This window comes from Macrobrachium nipponense, chromosome 25, assembly GCF_015104395.2.
Source record: "Macrobrachium nipponense isolate FS-2020 chromosome 25, ASM1510439v2, whole genome shotgun sequence".
NCBI lineage: Eukaryota > Metazoa > Arthropoda > Malacostraca > Decapoda > Palaemonidae > Macrobrachium > Macrobrachium nipponense.
The window spans coordinates 73642968-73665415 of NC_087214.1; the positions used below are offsets into that span (position 1 = coordinate 73642968).

The window sequence follows — 22448 nt, forward strand, 5'->3', positions numbered from 1 at the left end:
GCAGAGGTCGAAGGTTAAATTCAATAAATTTAAAATCATGAACTAGTGCGAGAGCTAACTATGAACGAGAGAGTGTGCCTGCAACTGTGTTTGTGGAGTGAACGCTTTGGAACCAGGAACCAGGAGGTAAAACTCTGGAGGGTTATCATCTTTAAACAGTGTGAATGGGAATGGGATCACATCTTCTCAAAGTACATTAACTGTATGTGCTGTAATTATGTAAGATAGTACATACGGATTGTACCAGCACTTTTCTCCTAGGGTAAGAAAGTAATTTTCACAGAACGACAACTCAACTCTGATGTTTTATTAGTTGATCATAGAGTTCTTATATAGTGACAAACACTGAGTCAAGTACTGCCTTTGTATTATTTTCAAAATTATAAATAGCATACACAAAATCTCCGTACTGATTTTACACTTAAAAACATGAAAACATATACTAATTGTAGTATACTAGTACTACGTACTTCAAAAATTAAATAGTTTCTGAAGGCATATCATCTTTGAAAAGTGCAGTAACTTTGTGAGTGGGTATCGCATCTTAAAAAAGTATGTATATGCACTAACTGTAGGTGCTGTATTTACTTTTGTATCATATTTATGCATGTACAAAAATAAAAATACACTTTTTAATAAATATTTTATATAAAAAGTTTTAAAACTTGAAAATTTATATAATAAATTACATAAACACTTTTGCAGGGTTTTGAAGTGTTTCTGGAGGATTCACAAATGTTTGCACTATTGTGAAGAACTCACGTATGATAATTAGTTAAGTTCCAATGAAAAGTTCGCGCAAATCGAATCGCGTAAGTTTGGGGTATTACTGTAATTTTAATAACCCACATTTCTGAAGTATTCCGTTGAAGTTTAGTAGGTGATATTTTTCTATCAAAAAATAAACTCCGTGGGTTAAGTTAGTAAAAATTGAAAGTTTAAACTTTCAGGTACAGTTAATTTCACTAATTATTAGACCACAAAAGATAGAAATTAAAAAAAATACTTTTTAGTACCATTAGCAGATCATAGAGAGAGCTTTTTGAACCCCTTATTCTTACTCAAAGTTTCATAAGGTTGAAGCAATAAGACAATTTTTCAGACTGTAGGTTATTCATTATGTACAAACAAGAACACAGTACATAAAATCATCTCTAAAAGCAAATTCTGAAGTTTGTTTTGCAATTTTCATTTCAGCTTTGTGGAAGCAATGCAGAGGCCATGACTAAATGCGCTCAACTTCTGGACGAACAGACCACCATAGATTTCATAGACATCAACATGGGTTGTCCCATTGACCTCATTTACAAACAGGTATGGTTGAACTGCTCATGTTTATGTTGAAGGCTGGTGTAAAGATTTTGTCTTCTAGGCTTTAGTTTTTGCTGAAAGCAGATGTGTTGATTTTGATAAGATTGGTATATTTAATATGTGTACTCTTTCATGTGGTATAAAGCTTATATAGTGATTTTATTTTTATAAAGGTACTAATTAAGCTTAGGTGGTTCAAGACATATGTCTTCCTGCCATAGAAATGAACTGCCATCCATTTGAAAATCAGCTTCAAGTGTCTTTGGTAGACAATTTTTTCAGAGGTCTTGGTTTGCTAAAGCATGTGGCTTACTTTACTGCTTTCCATTTTCATTAATAGGGAGGTGGCAGTGCGCTGTTACGCCGTCAGGGATGCCTTGAACACATGGTACAGGGAATGACAAAGGTCTTGTCAGTCCCCCTCACGCTGAAGATGAGAACGGCTGTCTATCACGATACCCGTGTGGCCCATAACTTCATTGAGAAAGCAAAAACATGGGATGTGTCATTAGTTACAGTAAGTAGAGCATATTGCATTTCCTTAGTTTATACTCAAGGTAATTTTAATCATTTTTTACACTGTGGTGTAGAAGAGTTAAGTGTGTTGTAAGATTTTCGTTGAATGTAAAATTTTTCTTATCAGATTTAGTTGCTATGGAATTTTTGTTTACAGCTTTGCATGTCTTCCGTTGTATAATAAAGTTCCTGTGTTTTCGCTGCATACACAAGCATAGGTCTCATACACATGCAATCTGTATTTATTATTAATCTTCTTAAAATCTTATAGCATATGGCAGTAATGTGAAGTAGTACCCGCTTACAGTGTGCCTTTTGTGAAACTGTTAACAGAACATGAGGTTCCCCAGGGACACTGATTTCATATTTTTATTTTCCATCCATTTGCTATAGTCTCTTCTTTCTTAGCTGTCCAACTTCCTTAACTTTCACTTATTTTAGAACAATTCCTTCAAGAAACTTGTATTTGAGTCTAGAAATGTGACTCAGTGGTCTCGGTAAATCAACTTATAATAATAAAATTAATTTTATTCACAGAATGTAAAATTGGCCTTTGTGGAAATCATCTAAAAGTATTTTTGCCAAAGAATTGTCATTGCTTTTAGTTTTCTGCAAGTAACACAGTGTTAAATGTAAACATCTGTGATTTTAAAACAAAATATATGTAGCTGTTACCTATATTTTGCTCAAAATTAACAAACATCCATCCTTGCAGCTTCACGGAAGATCAAGAGAACAACGCTATTTGAAGCTTGCCGACTGGGATTACATCAATGAATGCGCAGGTCTAGCTGATCCCATGCCTCTGTTCGGCAATGGAGATGTACTGAGCTACGAAGATTATTATCACCACATTGACAATTCAAGTGTCTCCGGTAATTTGTTGACCGTAATCCTTTTTGAATATATTTAAGGGTATCAGCCTGGGGGTTTGGGTTATCAAAAGCTATATATTGAAAATTACAGTGCTAATTTATATGTTTTTCAAGGAATGTATACATAAAATTTTTCTTGAATAAGACTAAAAATGTATTTTTTGTGAATATTTTTTTTGTTTTTTTAATACATATTTTCCCAAATTTTGAAAGCCCACGCCACCATTATTTATCGGTCAATTTCAAAAATTTAAAAACTAAATCAAAGTTCATAGTATAGAGAACAAAAACGCAGGCATAAAATGGTCAAATTATGTTTTCTTTACTATGAAAAAAATAAAATTGTGTATACATAGTACCAAAAAACATAAAATAATTATATCAAATAATATATGTGCGCTGAGTATTTGTCCTAATGTTAAGACTGAAGGTTGGTTTTGTATATGAACAATTAAGATTTGAATGTATAAAACTAATGTTTTGAGAAAAACGCAGTCAAAGTTTGTCTTACCGTCACACTCAGAGCTGTCATGAAAAGCTTAGCTGGCACCTGGTCCCCTCTCTTTTTTCAGAGATATTATCCCTCTTATTACAAAATAATGGCAATATGCTCATTTGGGGGGTTTCATAGAGTGCCACTCTACTCATTGTTGCCAGGTTTGCATGGCCTAACGAGCTCCTGCGCCTGATGTTCTTTGCCTTTTTTTCTTGATTTCATGCACTCCTGACATTCTTTTCCTTGTTTCATCTTTTTTATGAAGGGCTTTTAGGGATTCTCCTACTGTTCCACAAATATTAGGGAGCAATGTACTTGCTGCATAACCAATGGTATGCTCAGTTGCAGCAACATTAAAAACAAATGCTACTGTATTCTACCCATAAAGTTTAGCCTTTGGAGTTTTAGCCCATATTTTAGCATTAAAGGCTTTGTTTACGTTTTGCGTGCGACCTTTCACACACCTAGTTAAAAGTTCATCCGAGGAAAGTTCTTCAAAAATCTGTTGAACTGGTTTTTTCTGTTCTTCAGAAAGCTGTAGCTTCACCTTCATCATTTTGTGACTCCTCGGTGTCACATTTTTTGCCAAGTCACGATTGTAAAAACACCAACTCGTTTCCCCTCCAGGACAGTATGAGTGATCATGATTTTCATCATTACTAGTTAAGTGCATAAGAATTGCCATTATTTTTTTCTTCATGGCAGCTACAGGGTCAATAGGATCTTTAGCCCCTGTTTTTATTGCCATACCAAAATATTTTCCAATCTTCAATACTGTACTGTCACTTAGTTTATGTATTCCACCCAATTCTCCTAAACAGAACTTTGTATGTAGCTGTTATAACTTTGGTTCCATATTTTTTCTTCAAGGCCATTAGACAGTATACAATTCTCTTTTGGACATGGTTGAGACATTCCTCCTTTGTCACTGGGCATGAAGTGCCATAAGCGCCAGTGCCATCATTCATACTACATACAGCTTTGTATGCTGCTGAATCACCATCTCCCACAAACACTTTTGACCTGAGTTTTCTATGCAATGACTGTTTCCAGACTGCAACAGCACCATCAGTTTCCATGTTTCCTGACGATTGATCAAAATTTTTCTTGCAATTTCCTGATTGCTTATGATTTTCACAAGCTTCCTCATTGTTCTTTGGTTATTTTTTCATTTTTTAATTTGTTGTTCAAAGTCACACTTGCATTACAATTTTTACTGAATATTTCCCCATCTATAACAAAACCTGTGTAGGCCTCCGTAAGAACTCCTACACCAATGGGAGATTGATGCCCCTTTTTCATCCATATGCCATCGTAAATTAAGACTCCGTTTTCATCAGGCTTTACACCAATGCTTTCATAAAAAGAGAAGATTGCCTTGTCAACTTCTTTTAATGTTTCTTTGTTTTTCATGTCTGCAAGTTCTTCAATATATTTCTTGTACCTCTGATAAGTACTGTTGGCTAAGTTTTTGGCACCCAAGGACCTACGTGCATTATTTATAGAAGCCAACCCTCCCCCATTTAGCATGTTTTGGTAAACATATGCAGCTGTTGTTTCACCGATATTTTTAGCGTTCATATTTTCACACCCCTTCACTTGATTAGGTCGAGTCACTATTGGTTCTTCACACTTGCATTTCAAAATAAGGGTAATATCAAAACCATTTTCTACAGCATCAAGTTTTTGGGACCCACCACAGTCATCACACGTAGTTTTCCTAAATAATTCTCTCAGGTTTTTCAGTGGTAGTGAAATTATCTTATTTTCGTTGTTTGCTATGTCTTAATTTATCAACTATATTGTTCACGTATGTGCTCAGTAAGCTATTTTGTAATTCTACACCAGAACACTTAGTGATTGCATCATCGATTGCATCATTCTTTACTTCCTCTTCCTCTCTGGGCTCCTCTTCTTCATCAGACAGCATTAATGCAAAGTCATCTTCATCCTCATCAGCATCTTGAAAGTAACGACTTAGGGAATGGTAAAATTCTAAAGACAAACTTTTATAAAAAGACCTAATCGGAAAACTAAATGATGGCAACTCAGTTGGTGTTTTGGTGGTGTTCCCCACGTGAACAGTACCGTGCGAGGCATCAACTGCCTGCTGCCTCTTCCTTCCATTATATTTGCTAATATTACGAGAACTTGCATCCCGTCGACGAGCAAACTTCTTACGAGCCATATTTATAAGATAACACTTGTAAGCTAAGAAAAGCACCAGAAGAATTGTAATAAACGGGATAAACACAAAAATCCAAGTCAAACAACTAATAACCAAATGCTAGAGTGTAACTAATTGTTTGTTTGTTGTTTTGTACAAATCGTTTAGAAACAAAGCCTTGTGTTTTATGAGGGGAAAACATATCGTTCATTTTAACATGATGACCTACAGAATAAAACAATATTTAAAAAATTTTTTAGTTTAGGAAAAAAAGAAAAAGAAAGGACAGCAAGACTAATACTTTGAGGCCACCATAATTTTCAGCACCCGACCCTGCACTTGCAAAATTGCATTTTTACATAGTAGAATGCATCAAAATTGGCACTTATTTTCTTGGCAGCCTTGCAGTATTACTCCATTCAGCTTTGAGAATAGTGGAAAAACAAAAACACAATTTAGCCAATATGGTCGAAAATGACCCCCACACCCCCGCCAATACCCTTAAAAGTATATTTACGCTTTTGTCAAGTTTAATATAGTCATTTTTAACATTTAACGTTTTTTCACATCCTGAGAGCCACTATTAACCATTTTTACTGCAGTAGTTTAGCTTTTGACCCAAAATATTTTGTGCATTTTGGTGAAAGGGAGACTAACCTTATGCTTCCTCAGGAATCATGATTGGACGGGGTGCACTCATTAAACCTTGGATTTTTAAGGAAATTAAGGAGAAGAAACACTGGGATATATCTTCAAGTGAGCGTTTTGATTTGCTCAAGAAATATGTCAACTACGGAATGGAACACTGGGGTAGTGACACAGAGGTAAGAACATTAATCAAAAGACAAATATATTCTTTGAAATATGAGGATATGAATTCAAGTTTAGCAGTTGACCAATACATATATACATTCATTTATTACAATAACAATCATTTTCTCTACAAAAGTAAGAAGTGGGAATTGAATTTAGGTATGATATTTAGGACCTATGTCCCATCACTGGGGCCAGGGAGGCTATATCTCTCTCTCTCTCTCTCTCTATAGATAATATAGATATAATAATAATATGAGTGGACAGTTCTGCGAACTGTATTTGGTTACCGATTTTGTAATCTGCAAATAATTTTTTCATGATTTAGAAAGTAATGCCATTGTAATTTTTCTTGATACATTTGTCATTATAATGAAAATGGATCTTCAATTTCACAGGGCATAGAAAAGACGCGTCGATTTTTACTCGAGTGGTTATCCTTCTTGCATCGTTACATCCCCGTTGGAATTCTTGATCAGACGCAGAAGATCAATCAGCGTCCTCCGCTGTTCAAAGGCCGAGATTATCTTGAGACACTATTTGCTTCGCGTAGTGTTAATGACTGGGTCAAAATCAGGTAAGCTAATTACACTATGGTTTATCAAAAAATTAGAGATGTTTGTTTCTTTTGTGGCTAGGTTATGAAATTATGCAAAATTAGGATATATAATTATTATTCATACAAAAATTTAGAATATTCTTCATGCTTATAGTTAAATTTGTAAGATATTAATCAATGTACATTTGACAAGAAAACTTTTAAAACTAGGAGTGTTGAGTTCTAGGGTGTTTTCATGTGAAATTTCTTATTTTATGGAATTTTTTTTTAAGATTTCAAAGAGAGGCAGTTTCAGTTGGTAAACCCAGTCCTAGCAAACAATAATCATTTATCTTTTTATCCCTCACTTTATAAAATGTTACCTGATGTAAGCTGGCTCTAGATATTTAACTGTCCGTAACTTTATACTTTTCACTTTGTGCAAATGTGAATGTTCTTAAGGCCTTGATGAGGTCTAGACCAAAGCCTTATATGTACTATGTACTAGAAAAGGGGTTAGCAGAATAGTAGGTAGACACATAATATTAGCAACTCATTTTTAACTAATTATTAAGATATGTCAGTTCCTCCAAACTTCAAAAAGTAAAAAAAAACCACATCCTACAATATTCTGTGGTATATTGCACACTTGCATTTTAAATAATTTTAGTAAAACTACGAGTTTGAACTACTTTGAGTGGGCTGTTTTCAGTGTACTTTTTTGCAACTTTTATGTTTTTCAGTATCTTGAAAGCTTAGCTGGAGCATCAGTGAGTTGTGCATGTACATGTGTACAGCTTATTTATGTAAAATACAGCAATTTGTTTTCAAAGTCATGCTAGTGATGATTTTACTGTTTTTTAGCTGTGATTTATGATGTCAGCATTTCACAATGTAAGTCTAGAATCAAGATTCTAATTTTTGCCATTGCTTATGATAGAACATTTCACTATCTGTATCTAACCTTTTCAGTGAAATGCTGTTGGGACCAACTCCTCCAGACTTCATTTTCCTGCCAAAACATAAAGCAAATGCTTATTGATGTACGGTACTGTATTCATATCAATATATAGTGTAAATATCCACAGAGTTTCTATATGGAGTAATTTTTATTTTAAAGTTTTAATTTACAGTAGAATTTTTCATTTTAATTTCTCATATTGGCAGTCAGTCAGCACTGGGAAAAACATCTGCTTCTTGGTAACTTATACCAGGCCCTCATTCTTCATATCAAGTCTGCAAAAATGAAAGTACATTAATCCCGAGATTATGCAGTTTCATTGTACTGTACTTTGTTTCCATGGTTTTTACTGGCCATTTCTGAAAATTTTCAGTTTCAGTGTTTGTTGCATCTTTTAGAGCTGCCTATTCCATTGGCCTCTGTGTAAAGAGTGGATACGCCTGATTTTCTTTAAATATTGCATCTCTACACAGCCAGACACTGAAGTATAACTAAAGTTATAGTTCAAATTCCTGTATATTTTTTCTCTGTTGTTCTTTATAGGTTTATTTGATTCATTGTTGCAGTGAATTATTACAGGTCAATTGCTTTTGACTACTGCATCTCCAAATGCCACACACCAAAAAAGCTGCTGTTCTTGGACACTTATCAAAGGTGTGGCGGAGAACACCTTAACAAATCATTTAGAACCAGGAGGACATTCACCTGCATTACAGCTTTTGTCCAGACACTCACTAAACTTTAGACCTGAGTGCTGTTATCTGCTCATGAGTACAAATAGATACCAGAGAGAGGTATCCACGAATACAATTTCATTCTGGCTTCTTGAAATGATCCAACAGGCTTTAACACTAGAGGATTCAGATGCAGACTGTATACCCCAGATGAAAGCTTGTGGGGTAAAGGGCATTGCCCTGTCCCTGATGTTCAGGAAGAACTTTTTGGCGCCGTGGGTACTGAAGTATGTTGTGCTACCATACTATACTACCTTTACCTCTTTTTGCAACAACAGGGTTTCACCTACAAGACGCAATTCTTAGATAACTGTTCCTTGGTCTTGTGATGGCGGCTCAACATCTGCAAAGTTTATGGTGTGTAATTTTGGTCGCTTTCCCTTCCGTCCGGTTCCTAGCCTCACAAGCACTGTATTCAGCCAGATCAGTTACCACTTCCGCGACTGTGAAATTGCTGTGTTGTTAAAGAGAAACTAGTTATATTCACTGTTTGCACAGTTACCCAAAACCCCCACACATCTAGGGAAAACACAAATATTCAAAATTTGCTTTTTTTTTTCCTGTTACCAGACCTTCTGAAGGAGAGTAATAAACAATGCTTGTTAGTTTACTTTTTATTTCCACTTTTCAAGGAGGATAGCTTTGCAACAGCGTAGTTTACAGAAACTTTTCTCTAGTTTTAGTTAGGTAGTCTCATATATAATTCTCTCCATAGGAGTCTGAATCCATGATGGTACTTTCAAGGAATATATAAGCTCTGTCAACTTAGATTCCATCCAGTAACAGTCCTTATGAACATGTGGTGTACTCTGAGGGGATGTATGATACAAGGCCTGGTTAGTACAACCTGAAGTACTGAATTCACCTTGAGCCGTAAAAACGCCCTAGTCATGGGCATTTCCATCAGTAATAACCCAGCCTTGAAATCATAAATAAAACCTTAAGAATAAGTAATTGAGCATCCTAACATACCTGATGTCGTATTACTGTAAACCAAAGATACTGCAAACACTAAAACGTGTTCTTGTGCCATCGTGCACGGCAACACTGGACGCTTAAGAGTGTCAAGTTATCAACAATGACATCAAGTATGTTGGGTATATCATCATCTACAAATTACAATTCTCACCTTAGGTGACAGATGAAAATCTTACTAGTCAAAACTTACGCTTTTAGGTGCTTTCTATGGAAGCTCATGCCTGGCAACATTAAGCATAAAAAGATCCTCATCGAGTGAAATTCTTCTCTGGTTCCAAACGAGTGTGACTGGTGGCAGTTATTGCAAATGCACGTGACTTAAAAAAAACAACAAATGGCAATACCTTTAAGAGCTTTATGTGCAATACAGCCGAGAAAGATTTGGACACGGAGAGACTATCTGTAGTTGATAAATCTTTCACTACATCTTTAAAATTTATATAATTTTGTTAGTAGCAAAAGCCCCTCCTGTTTCAGCATGTGCCTATACAATTCATCTTCATAGCTAAAATGTCTCCATAGAGTTATTAATAAGAAAAGTATCCAGACTTTCAAAATTTTAAAATAAGATCATTATCAACTTCAGTACTGAAATAACATCAGTAAATTATCCCCTTCCTAGTAAACTGTTAATATAAGTTTATTCCAGCAATGATGATGATGCAATCACAAGCTTACATTTGTAATGAATGATTAAAATCAAAAGGTAAAAATAAAATTTATTACCTATAGGTTATAAATTAAAAATGGTATCCTGACTTGTGATAAAAGCACATTCTAACCCAAGGTTCCCAATTTCCAAGAGAGCTCTCTCCCTTGCACAACAGTCACTCAATCCACATTTGAAACAAGATTCCTTTATGCTCACTGTAAGCCATCCTCACAGAAATACCTGTGACTGACAACAACACTGCCCACTCACACATACCAGTACTGTGACATCATAAAACTAAAATGTTCATCCAGTCATCAGTGAAAGGATTTACTCAAGTAGCCATCACTATTATTCAAGAACAAAACAACGAGTACAATTACTTTAAAAGATATAATCACTACATCAACTGATGGAAGCTATGTATTATTATTCATGTTTCTAGTGTTACTTGAAAAATCAGCAGTGAAACTGGTGGTCAAAACTGTCAAGAGCTTAAGATCCAGCATTTGGAAGTAAATCTAGCATCATATGTAACATGAAAGAGTACATTGAAAGCTAAAGTGCATAAATTTCCTTTAAAAAACTGCCAATATCAAAAAGTGTTCTGTATACTATCTATCTTATGCATGAGATGTTTATACATACAACTTGAGGTGTAGGCTAGCTTCAGAAGTTCGTAAGATGACAAGTGTGCAGCTGTTTTCCTACTGTGTCTCACCAAGATATCTAAGTATACTAAGATGAAACTTTATATATTGCATCAAGTTGGCCATTTTCAAAGCTACCAACTTTAGCCACTGCTGTATTTTTTTTCCTTCATGACTGACAATCTTCATTTTCTCCTTAAGTTATTCCAAACATAAACTCCGTCAATACAAATATAAAAAATATAACATTACTCCTTAAATTAAATATGGTATGACAATGACCATGGATTCAGATCACATGTTAACTTATTTTTCTGAACGACAGCAACAAATTGTTCTATTAACAAAATGCTCCAATTTAACAATGGCAATGGCAATGCTGTTCATGGAAGGAGAAACTGGGGTGTGCATTTGTCTGCATTCTGGAAGTATGTGGGCATTTTATGATGCATCTGTATTTACACTGAACATTATTCACATATCCAGCCTTCACTATGCCCCTGTAAGTAATCTCTGACAAGGATTAAGGTAAAAAAATGTAACATTCAAGAAAATACAAAATATTACATCTTCATACGCTTACCTACAATTTCCATCTGAAATATTTTAGAGAAGTAGGGAGTGATGCTTTCTCATTTCATTTTGTTTTCCACCATAAATGTAATCTGTGACTTTCATCTATTTGCAAACAACAGCAAAGCAACCTGTAGTGTTGCCCTCTTTACTACAATGATCCACATGGTCGCCGTTGCTGGCTGTAATCAACGGCTGACCAGATTCTCTCTCCTCACAAAGGAAGATACTCTCCTTCTTCACTTTGGTGTTGTAGACATCAATTCTGAGAAGATGAAATTAAGAAATTGATTATTAGCTCAATATACTATAGATAAAAATAACTAGTAGTGTCTGCCTACTTAAATGAAGCTGCCAGTCCTTGTTTCCTACCTGCTCTATTGACTGGAAAGCTGAAAATGAGGAAAGTCAAAAAACATGGTTAGAGGGGAAAATTTAACAAAGTAAGAGATTATATACCTCAAAAAGTAAATGACTTACCAAACAATTAATAATTTCTATCAGTTATATAAAAATCATAAAAATAGATGATTTCATTGAAAAATACAAACAATTCATGTCATGGACTATAAAAAATAAACTACAATAGATGGAAAAGGGATTCAGAAACAGAAAAGAAACATAATATACCTACTTAAATAAATTAAAAAGGATTAAGAGCAATTTACACTATCTGCACTAAAAAGGTAAAATTGTAATAAATAAATTAGCCTAAATATGGAAAGGAACTCCCGCACCCCATTAAATATTTTTTGTCTTTCTAAAACCTTCAAGATGGTAGGCTTTCAGGACTTGTTTCACTTTTAAGAAAGCAAAACATTGACTTACTTGTCATAAATAATACCATGAAGACCCAATTCTTTCAAAAACTTTATTGTTTCCTGATCATTGTTGTGATCGCCCCAACAAAATACAATAAGACTGTGCTCCAGGGCTAATTTTACAAGGGAAGAATCACGCATCAAATCCTCTGTGTGGACGTTAATTCCCTGAAAAAAAGAAAATTAAACCAGTAATTTTAACTATCCTATGAGTGCCTGACTTCTAGGACACAAATGAACTTTGTTCGTAAGGTATGAAAAGATGTATATACGTATTGCTTTTCCAGTGCTGTTGAAGATAATGATCGAGTTGAGTAATTGAAGATGAAACAACAGTAAGAAGTACATATAACTAAATATAAAAAGTATGCTAAGATTTTTTGTATCACATACTCTTCTCAAGTTCTAATCTAAAGACATTTTCATCAACATTGCAAACAAATTTAACCAAATATAAATTCTGGATTAAAGTTTGACTATGAAACCCAGGGAATATTAAAATCTAACAATCACTTTTCACTAATCCATACTGGTCATCACAATTTTGTCACAGTTTCAAAGACTAAAACTTACAAGAATATCAGCATTTGTGGCATAGAGAATAGCATGTTTAATGGATGACGTGCGCTGGTCTTCGTATGGAGGCCATTCTTCCGATTCACCCTGAGTCAGGAACATCACTGGATAACGATTCTGTTTCAACCGCAGCATTGTGCATATGTCAGGATGGAAGCAAGAGAAGACAATTTTTCTTTTCCCAGCGTGTTCAAGGATGACCTGATTATCAAAGAAATGAGGTTTTGAATAACAAATTCCATTGCTATTACAATGAACAGAACATTATCAATTACAAAGGTGCTACAAAAATAATGTCACTGCGAGGATAACTAAAATGTCAATTTTTTTTCTTTTAAATGTTGGGTCAGGTTTTTAAATGCCTGAGAAAACTAAACTAGTAAAGAGAGAGGGATTCTGTGTAACTAATTACTTTATAAAATCTGTTTCAATTATTTAATTTTTTTGCTTTTGTTATTTTCAGTTACATGCCCAGACCTACGATTTGCAAAGTCATAAAACTTATTTTGAAACATCTTACTTGCATCATCATAAAAACCAGTATGATCTTACTTTGATAATCAAGTCCAAGAATCGATTGAGTTCAAAGGGATGCTGTAACTCGTACGTCCCGTCTCTCAGCTGCATTGTCCACTTGACTTCTACGTTGAACCCACAGGTGTGAGGAACTGTCTCGAGGGCCTTTTGGAGAGTGGGGAAAGGCTGGTGGTCTTCAAAGTCCTCGTCCTGGAACTTGCTGAGTCCTTTCTCCATTTTATGATAGACCTACAATACAGGGAGAACAGAAAACAGAATTTTCATTCAAACCATTCAAATGTCCGTTACAAAACCAAAAATAAAAATGGAAATAAAAGTAGACTTGTTTTCAAAATTTGATAGACTACATTTAAAGTTGCACAAAGGTAATCTGAAATTGGTATTATTACAAATTTAAGTTTACATTACATTATTTACATACTACATCTAAATCACAATCTGTTTTAGTTTTCTACTTGATAATACTGCTACAGTGGTTCCATCTAACTTCTTACAAAATACAAAGCTTATAATTTATGAGTATATCCTCTAACTGAAATTAATCCTCAAAGGACTGAGGTTTTGAAAGAAGTTGCTAATAAAAGCCAATAGTTATCAGAGTTCACAAGAAAAATCTCAAGAACACACAAACAAGTGCACTCCTCAAACATAATCCATAAGAAAATGAAATGCTGCAAAAACACTGAAGCAATGGTTAAAAAAAAAACAAAATGACACTAGAACCACCAGAATGAGGACCACCACCACAAACACTGCCAATTGTGGTTAGGGTGGAGGGAGGTTTGACACTTTGTTAAAACAATATACTATAATGATGAATAAAATACTGGAATCTGATGAAATGCAGCAATTTTTGTTCAACTGGACAATAAAACTTAGATTAGGATAATGACCACCCGCCCCCCCCTTTTTTTTTTTCCATACAGCTGACCACACATATTTTATCTAACAGAGAGAGAGGAAAAGCTAAAGATGAACAGCCAAGAGAGAAAAGAACAAAGGAACAGGACTAAAAAATAAAAGATAAATGAAAAATCCGATTGGGTGCACAATGACCCAGTGAAGACACTCGAGTATGGCCCTAACCTCTTACAAAGAGGGAAACAAATCAACGATAAAGTAGAATTTGAGTAAAAATGACAGAAATGGTTGACCTCTTATCATGGGTGCACTATGATAGAGTATTTTGTTATAGACAACAAGTCTAACTATTATCTTTTTAAGTCGAACACTATGTTCTTTATTCCTGAAATCATGCTGAAGCTGAAAAGAATAAACACTTGATTCTACAAAGCCGTAAAAGTCTTTTGCACGATGATTCAGGTTTTAGTTAATGAAAAATTTTGTTCTTACTCATAACAGCTGGTCTTCACTTCGTCTTACACCTCCCCTTTTAATTTCAAAATGCAGTTCATAAATCAACATCAACATTATGGCATTCCAAGTTATTTTTCCACCCTTAAACAACCCACTTTCACCTTCATGGTACTCGTGTTGTTCAAAATCTCTTTACAGACTTTGGCTTCTAGGTTTTGTTTTCCATCTTCCTCTTCTATGTTTTGTTTCTGCCTAACAAGAAAGTTGTCTCGAATCTGCTCTTGTAAACTATCTTTCACGCAACAGTCAAGGTTTCGCTGTCATTTTAATTTCTGCAATTTTTATGCAACAAAAAAAAACTATCAAAAAAGGAAGGTTAAGTAACTAAGAATTTATCAAGGAGGGCCCAGATATAAACATTCATGCAACAATTCCTACTTTCTTGCTCCTGTACTTGGCAGGTGGCATGACTATGAAATTACCTATTACACTCTTACTTGGCAGTTTTTCTGATACTACTGGGAAACTCGCATGCGCTTTTGAATACTTGTGGGAACCGTTGTAATTTGTTTGTGATTTGTGGTACCGAAATAAAGTATTTACAGACAACATAAAATCAAACATAGTAAGGTACTCATACTATACAATGAAATATTAAGTTGTCACTAATCTGCTAACTGCCATTCTCTAGCAAATAAATCTTAAATTTTACAAGCCATCTTTTACTTTAACTGCTCATCCATGCTCGTAGTTTTCACTTCCTCGGGCCAAATCATGAGTGACAAAAAATCTTTTAAATTAACCATAATCTAGTACTGACAAAAAGCACTGGTTCACATTCTCAGACCATGCTTTGTGGTAAATAAAAAGTTACATTGAAAAAACCTTAGACAAACATTACAGATGCATACTTTCCACATACACGCATACTATATTCTCAACTTCATTCAGCAACAACTGCACATACCTACTGTACAATTACTACAGTTCATCACTAATGTATCACAGTACATTCAAGTAAAATAACTTTGTACAGGATCAAAATCAATTTCTAATTACTAAATGTGAATGTCAGTAACAAGTGCAAATACACACAACTGCATATAAACATACATCATAAAAAGTAATTTTTTTATAATTGGTTTAAGCAACAACAAAAATATTTCCACTACAGAAAATATGAGTAATATTCTAGATTCATTAATAATGATATCCACAGATCCTTCAAAAGTGTTCTGTACTGAACTGTACTAGATTGGCTAAATCTGCACACACAACAGCACAGCATATAGTATCTGCCTTTTCCATGAAGCTGCAAAGTTCTACATACAATCATGTAGACTGAAAAATACTTTGAAGAAAGAATGTACAGCTTATGAATTATAAAATGCACGATGCTACGAGAATAACCCTTTCAATGAAGTGTGTCCAACCAAATTTAGTGAAATTTACATTTCTAGCTATAAGTTTAAGATACTGTAGAGCCAGATGAGAATGTACTTCTGAAATAACTATCTAAGAGCATGGTCTAATGTTCTTATAAATTGCACAATCATTATCATCAGTGTTTTAACATCATATTTTACCCATTAGACTTAAGTTTTGTCTACCTACATTCTTCTCTTGTGAAGTTTCTCCAAGATTGCTTTGGCCTTACTACAGACTTCCATCCTATTACTATTATTTGAACAGGAAAAACATTAATAACACTGTATCAGTACAATGTCAATGATATGTGAATGTGGATAGCATAATACATAGAGGGAAAAAGCTGAAAACGTTATTAATGAAGACATAAACCAGACAGAATTAAAATGGGAATGAAAGTAGTGATGAATGAAGAACTTAATAAAAGTTTTCAAAATTGAGAATCAGGGTAACAAACTAAAATTCCTCCCCAATACAATGTACTGTTTGTGTTGTACTCCCTTTCCCCAAAATACTTTTTTTTTTTTTTATTACGAGGCAAAATGAACAAGGAGTGTGTTTACAGTTTTATTTATAAATAAATAATGCAAAATATTAATTTTAAAAAAGTGTAGATGTAACAAATATATACCATTAAAAGTGTAGTACTTAATGGAAAAAAACACACACTAGTGATGCTCTAGTATATTGCAACTATACTCTGCATTCCATTAATGTAAATGTGTGGGGATGATTGTTCTAGTGAAGACCAACATTTCATTCAGTATTAGACACATTTTTTCACTCTGTAATTCCTCTCCACTGACACAAATATGGAAAGTGGGTGCTGAATGTACAAGTCCTGGACTACACTTTTCCAAGTGTTTCCACATGGAAACCAGCTGGTAAAATAATTGTATCATTGGAACCATGAGGTAAAATGTGTCTCCATATCAATAATGGTACCAGCTGATATGATGCTCAGTACAGGAACCAGCTATAACAGTGATTTGTGTGTGCACAAAAGGTAGCAAGACCAACATGTGCTCAGCTGGCAAAATGAATCGGCTAAAATTCTAAAACACTTCAGAGTGAGAATCAAACCTTTAGTTGATCTTATCAAATACATAAAACAACATAAAAATAAAGAACACCCTGCCATACTTACACTTTGTGATATATTTATAATAAAGGAGTTTTGACGTTTCGACTATCAAGAATTTTCAGACCAAACCTGCCCAAATACTCACTGCTACCACATATGTTTTCTTTGATTCAGAAAGGTCCTGGACAGTTTCAGACATATAACTAAACTCTATCAAGTGCATAAATAAAAATTAAATTTTGCAAAATAAAACTAAAGCAAAAGGGATAACACTAACGATGAATATGAACAATTGGACAATGTCATCCACATTTTAGAGATAAGATGATGGTCATATTTAGCAAACAAGAAAACTTAAAGCTCTTCTGGATTAAAATACTGAGCAACATACAAGGTTGCAACATCATTATGAATCAAACACCCAAGGACAGAGATGCTAATGACTAATTTTGTAAAGAGAAGAGAACCACATTCTAAACCTCTTCACAAATCTGACCATGGGAAATCTCTTGCCATTGTTTTTGAGCATAAAAAACCATTTGCAATATCAATCCATTTTCATAAAATGGAATACTGATTTTTTGCACCTGCATTTGTGCAGTACACACACTGAAAAGATACAACATTTCTAAAACAAATATGATCAAATAATGAAAAAGGAAAATTCAACAAATGACGGTCCCAGGACCTAAAAATTTGCACAGATTTAGGTCTCTTACATAAATTGGTAAAATACACAGAGTGTGAGGTAATTGTGTACAACTATAACTTATATACAACCTGTTGTTGTTCTAGAACAGCGTATTGTAAGGAAAGTGGTAACAGTAACACAATAATAACACTTATGTATTATACAATAATTTTCTTACTTATTCTTTTCATTCTTTGTTTGCTTGGTGAATGACCAATGCCAATTTTGTTCTGAGAATTATAATGTTAAACAATTTATCACTTGCAATTTCAAATTCGCACATGTTGAGGGCTGACTGTATATGAAAGATATACCCCAGATTAAACAAACTCAAAAATAAAATCCAACATCTTATGAATGAAACGATGTAATAAAAGTCAAACTGGTAAGAGATCCTCATTCCTCTCATAATGAGTACCACCACACTCCAGTCATATATTGCAGTCTGTCCTGATATAGTTAACATGAATCTATTACTCCGCAAATACCCTGGAAGAGTGGATATTGATGAATGGCAAGTTACAGCAATGAAATGATCAACATGCTTCTTTTATTTATCCTTTTCTAATTCAAGGCAACCCCTTCACCAATGTGACATTCCTCTGGTGCATCACACATGCCCTGATAAGGCTCTCCATTAAAAATATATCTTAGAATATTAATATTCAAATTATTTGATAAAATATTCTTCAAATCAAGTTGAAATCCTTAACGCTTGAACTAAATTATTTTAGGTCCAACAATTCCATCTCAATGAAATATGAGGTAACCAGTCCAGAATTTTGTAGATTTAGTGGTGACTATGTAGACACAGTATTCATTTATAAAACGTTGGAAAATCATTCTTGCAAGTACTGCTTAAGCGATATATTTGTAGTCAAATTCAACAGTTAACCACTGCTCAATAGTTTTTGTTTTCCCAGTGTGCAGAGAGGGAGTGTGGGCAACTTTTCTTAATTTGACAGCCCAGTAGAATGCAATATAATGAGGCATCAATATCTAATTATATTTGGGCTATTTATCCACATTTCCCTGCCACTTTCTTGTCTTTTGAACCTTATTTCAAAATAATTTCCTCCTACTAGGAATGGGATTTGAATAGTTTCAATACTTTTCTATTTCCAAAAAAAGTATCCCTTATTCATTTTCAGTCCTTGCATGCACAGAAACTGTAAAACCACACAGGTACTCATACCAACACACTCAGCATATGTACAGTTAGTAAATGGGAAATTGAGGCACTATATTTTTTCTATGTTGAGGCTGGCAGGTTAGTAAATGACATAAGTTCTAGTTTGAAGGAGGACAACAAGAGGAATTAAAAATTAGGGAAAGCAAGAGAACAGGGTAAAGGCTGTTGAAACTATATGAGCCAATTCCCATCACTGTAAACCCTCTTGGAGAATATCTGCTGTCAAGATACAACTCGTGTACACATATTTGTAGGCAAAAATATTAAAGCAACTATAACCCACTTCAGAAAAAAGTAATTTTGTCGAAAAATTATTTTTTCCTATATACAAACCTAGGTTGTCTAACAAAAGGATATCCGCAGGAACGCGCCGCCGCTACCGCATACAAAGAGTTCAAACTTGAATCGCTGTACCTGGGTCTGGGGTAACTGCGCGGGGTGAGCCCGGGCCAGCTTGGGTAGGTCATTGTGATACCATTCTTTGAGCCGTTAGAATACTTAGTCTAAACAGACACACTCTTCAAAAGGGGGGCCATAACTCAATGAGGGGTGGATGAGGAGGGCCATTAATCTGTTAGACAACCTAGGTTTGTATATAGGAAAAAATAATTTTCGACAAAATTACTTTGTTCCGACTAAGTACAAACCGTCGTTTGTCTAACAAAAGGAGACTCGAACTGAGGATGGGAAGGTGAGTGACCTGAATGTACCCTTTGAAGAGCCGCCAATAACTTCACACGACCTGATGTTAACCCAGACCCCCTACTCCTCATGACACTTTACACGGTAAGGATTCAATAGGGGAGAACCCAAGGGGCTCCGGCTGTTGTCCTAACCTATGGTACTAATACTCACTCAGAGAGCTGTTCCTGAAGGATTCTTAGCCATCATTCTACTCTCCAGGTAAGTCAGTAGTGGCCAAGTCGTGTCATGGACAGTACAGTCATACGTAGGATATTACCAGGAAAACTCACTCATACCCCTTACATTCGGCCAGACTTAGGCGGGAATTGCTGGGAGTGTGTGTGTGTGTATTTCCAAATTGAGGTACGCAGTGCGGGTGACCAACGCCTAGAGGATCTCTTGGGCTGCGACAATGGGGCCCAGAGAGAACACTTCTAGAGATTTGAACGTAACTTCTCGTAGGTAGAAGGAGGTGAAGGTGGTTTGACTCTTCCAGGTGCCTGCTCTCAATACCTGACCCACTGAGAGGTTCTTCCTGAAGAGCATAGAGGAGCCTATGCCCCTAACTTCGTGAGCCCTCACCTTTGGCACTGGTACTTCCTTGTTTTCGTAGGCCCTTCTTATAACCTGTCTGATCCAGAAGGAGATGGTATTCTTAGCCACCTCTTTCGGATGCTTGCCCGTGGCCACGAACAGCCGTTTGATAGCCGGTCTGAAACTGTCTCGTCCTCTTGAGGTAGGCTTTCATGGCTCGACCGGGCATAGAATCAGTTCCTCTTGTCAAAGCCGGTAAAATCCCCAAGGAAGGAATGGTAAAAGAGGAAAACATCTCCTCTGGCTTGTATGGGTCTTGAGTCTTGGCTACAAAGCCAGGGACAAACGAGAACCCCGCCCATCTCCCTCCAACGCCTGGTGTGTGACACTTCGTAGGACAGCGCGTGTATTCCGCTGACCCTCTTCGAAGATGCCAGGGCTAAGAGGAAAAGGGTCTTCAAGGTGAGGTTCTTCAAGGAAGCTGAATGTAAGGGCTCATAGGGAGGACCTCTCAAGGATTCCAGGACTAAGGCTACATCCCAGTGGGGAGTCCGTAGCTCTCTCGGGGGACAGGTCTTCCTAAAGTGCTTGAAGAGCAACAAAATTTCTGGAGATGCAGCGAGGTCCATGCCTTTCAACGCGAATACTTGATTTAAGGCCGCTCTATAACCCTCCACTGCCGATATGGATAGTCGTTTATCCTTCCTGAGGTGGTGGAAAAAACTTGCTAGTTGAGGGATGGTGGCCTCGTCTGGGGCAATGCCTTTATCTTGACACCAATCTTGAAACCGTCGCCACTTTCCCTGGTACAATCTGCCTGAGGAAGGTTTCACAGGATTGGCCATGGCCTCAGCTAACTGCCTGGAAAAACCTCTATCGCGGAGGATTTTGATGACAGTCTGAACCCGTGTAAGCGGAGGGCCGACGGATTTGGGTGTAGGCATCCGTTGTTGGGTTGGGCGAGGAGATCTATTCTGTCTGGTAGGCTTACCGGGTCCTCTAACTGAAGATCCAGCACTTCCGGGAACCAGGGGGCTTCCGGCCACCAAGGCGCTACTAAGGTTACTCGCAGGTTCTGCGAGTAGCGAATCTTCTGAAGGATCTTCTGGAGGAGGGGGAAAGGCGGAAAGGCGTAAGCGTCCAGGTTCTTCCAATCTTGCAGGAGGGCATCCTCCCCCGCTGCCTGCGGGTCTGGGAGTGGGGAGAAGAACACTGGCAGTTTTCTGTTCCATGCGGTGGCAAAGAGGTCTATCGACGGAGAGCCCCACCTCTTTATCAGGCCATCTGCTACTTCTTGATGGAGGGACCACTCTGTGTTGATTATATGCTGTCCCCTCCTGCTCAGATGGGTCCGCCCAAACATTTTTCTTGCCTGGAATATATCTTGCCTTGAGGGTGATGTCCATTTCCTCTGCTAACTCCTGGATTTGTACTGCCAGGCGACAGAGATCCAGTGAGACTGTGCCCCCCTGTTTGTTCAGATATGCCACCACCGTGGAGTTGTCTGACATTAGGCCCACCGTTTTCCCTTGGAGTTGAGACAGGAAGTGCTGAAGGGAGAGGAAGACTGCCTTCAATTCCAAGACATTGATGTGAGCTGCTTTCTCTTCTTCCGACCACAGGCCGCTCACTTCTTCCTCCGTCAGTGCGCCCCCACCCTTCTTTTGATGCATCCGTGAAGAGAAGAATCTCTGGGGTTTCTCGGACTGAGAGAGATGCCCCCTTGGAGGTTGGGAAGGCACCATCCACCACTCCAGGGACTTCCTTACTTCTTGGTGGGAGAGAAGAATTTGCTGTTGTTGGGGTCCCCTTCCTGAGGAGACCATTGTTTCTTGAACAGCCACTGAAGCGGCCTCATACGCCTTCTGCTGTGAGGCACTAGTCGCTCTATTGAGGCCATGTGTCCTAAGATGGACTGGCAGAGTTTTGCCGTGGGAGGGCTGGGCCCCAAAGCTCTCCGCACTTGAGATACTAGGCCGGAGACCCTGTTCTCCGAGGGGAAGGCCTTCATGAGGGATGAATCTAGTGTCATTCCGAGGTACACCATCCTTTGTCTGGGAGTGAAATCCGACTTGTCGACATTCACCACCACTCCCAGTTCCTGAACGAATGACAAAACTAGCTGAAGGTGCTCCGCACACTGCGCAGCCGTCTCGGCATAAGATGAGCCAATCGTCCAGGTAGCGGAGGAGACGGATGCCTCTTGCGTGTGCCCAAACTGACACTATCTTGAAGACCCTGGTGAACACCTGTGGGGCTGTGGCGAGGCCGAAGCACAGGCAGGTGAAACTGGCAGAGTCTTTCCCTTGCTGACAATCCT

The 22448-nt window shown here is 36.7% G+C and overlaps 2 protein-coding genes across 13 annotated transcripts in view; one reads left to right on the forward strand and one right to left on the reverse strand.

The window, feature by feature from the left end:
• LOC135199533 (tRNA-dihydrouridine(47) synthase [NAD(P)(+)]-like) overlaps positions 1–13909 on the forward strand; it is a 64091-nt gene extending 50182 nt beyond the window's left edge. Inside the window, exons 7-13 of one of the 5 annotated variants that reach the window (XM_064227671.1) lie at positions 1198–1314; positions 1652–1828; positions 2543–2702; positions 6038–6189; positions 6577–6755; positions 7689–7790; positions 13125–13909. In XM_064227671.1, the coding sequence (XP_064083741.1) occupies positions 1198–1314; positions 1652–1828; positions 2543–2702; positions 6038–6189; positions 6577–6755; positions 7689–7758 (855 nt within the window). In that variant the 3' untranslated portion in view covers positions 7759–7790; positions 13125–13909. Of the gene's footprint in view, positions 1–1197; positions 1315–1651; positions 1829–2542; positions 2703–6037; positions 6190–6576; positions 6756–7688; positions 9017–13124 lie in introns of those variants that run through there. The other 4 variants (XM_064227672.1, XM_064227673.1, XM_064227670.1 and 1 more) reach the window with 4 other exon arrangements.
• LOC135199532 (glycerophosphocholine phosphodiesterase GPCPD1-like) overlaps positions 9011–22448 on the reverse strand; it is a 157750-nt gene continuing 144312 nt past the window's right edge. For all 8 annotated transcript variants that reach the window (XM_064227664.1, XM_064227668.1, XM_064227661.1 and 5 more), the window contains 4 exons: positions 13214–13426; positions 12659–12862; positions 12093–12253; positions 9011–11529 (listed from right to left, as the gene is read on the reverse strand). In XM_064227664.1, the coding sequence (XP_064083734.1) occupies positions 11370–11529; positions 12093–12253; positions 12659–12862; positions 13214–13426 (738 nt within the window). In that variant the 3' untranslated portion in view covers positions 9011–11369. The remainder of the gene's footprint in view (positions 11530–12092; positions 12254–12658; positions 12863–13213; positions 13427–22448) is intronic.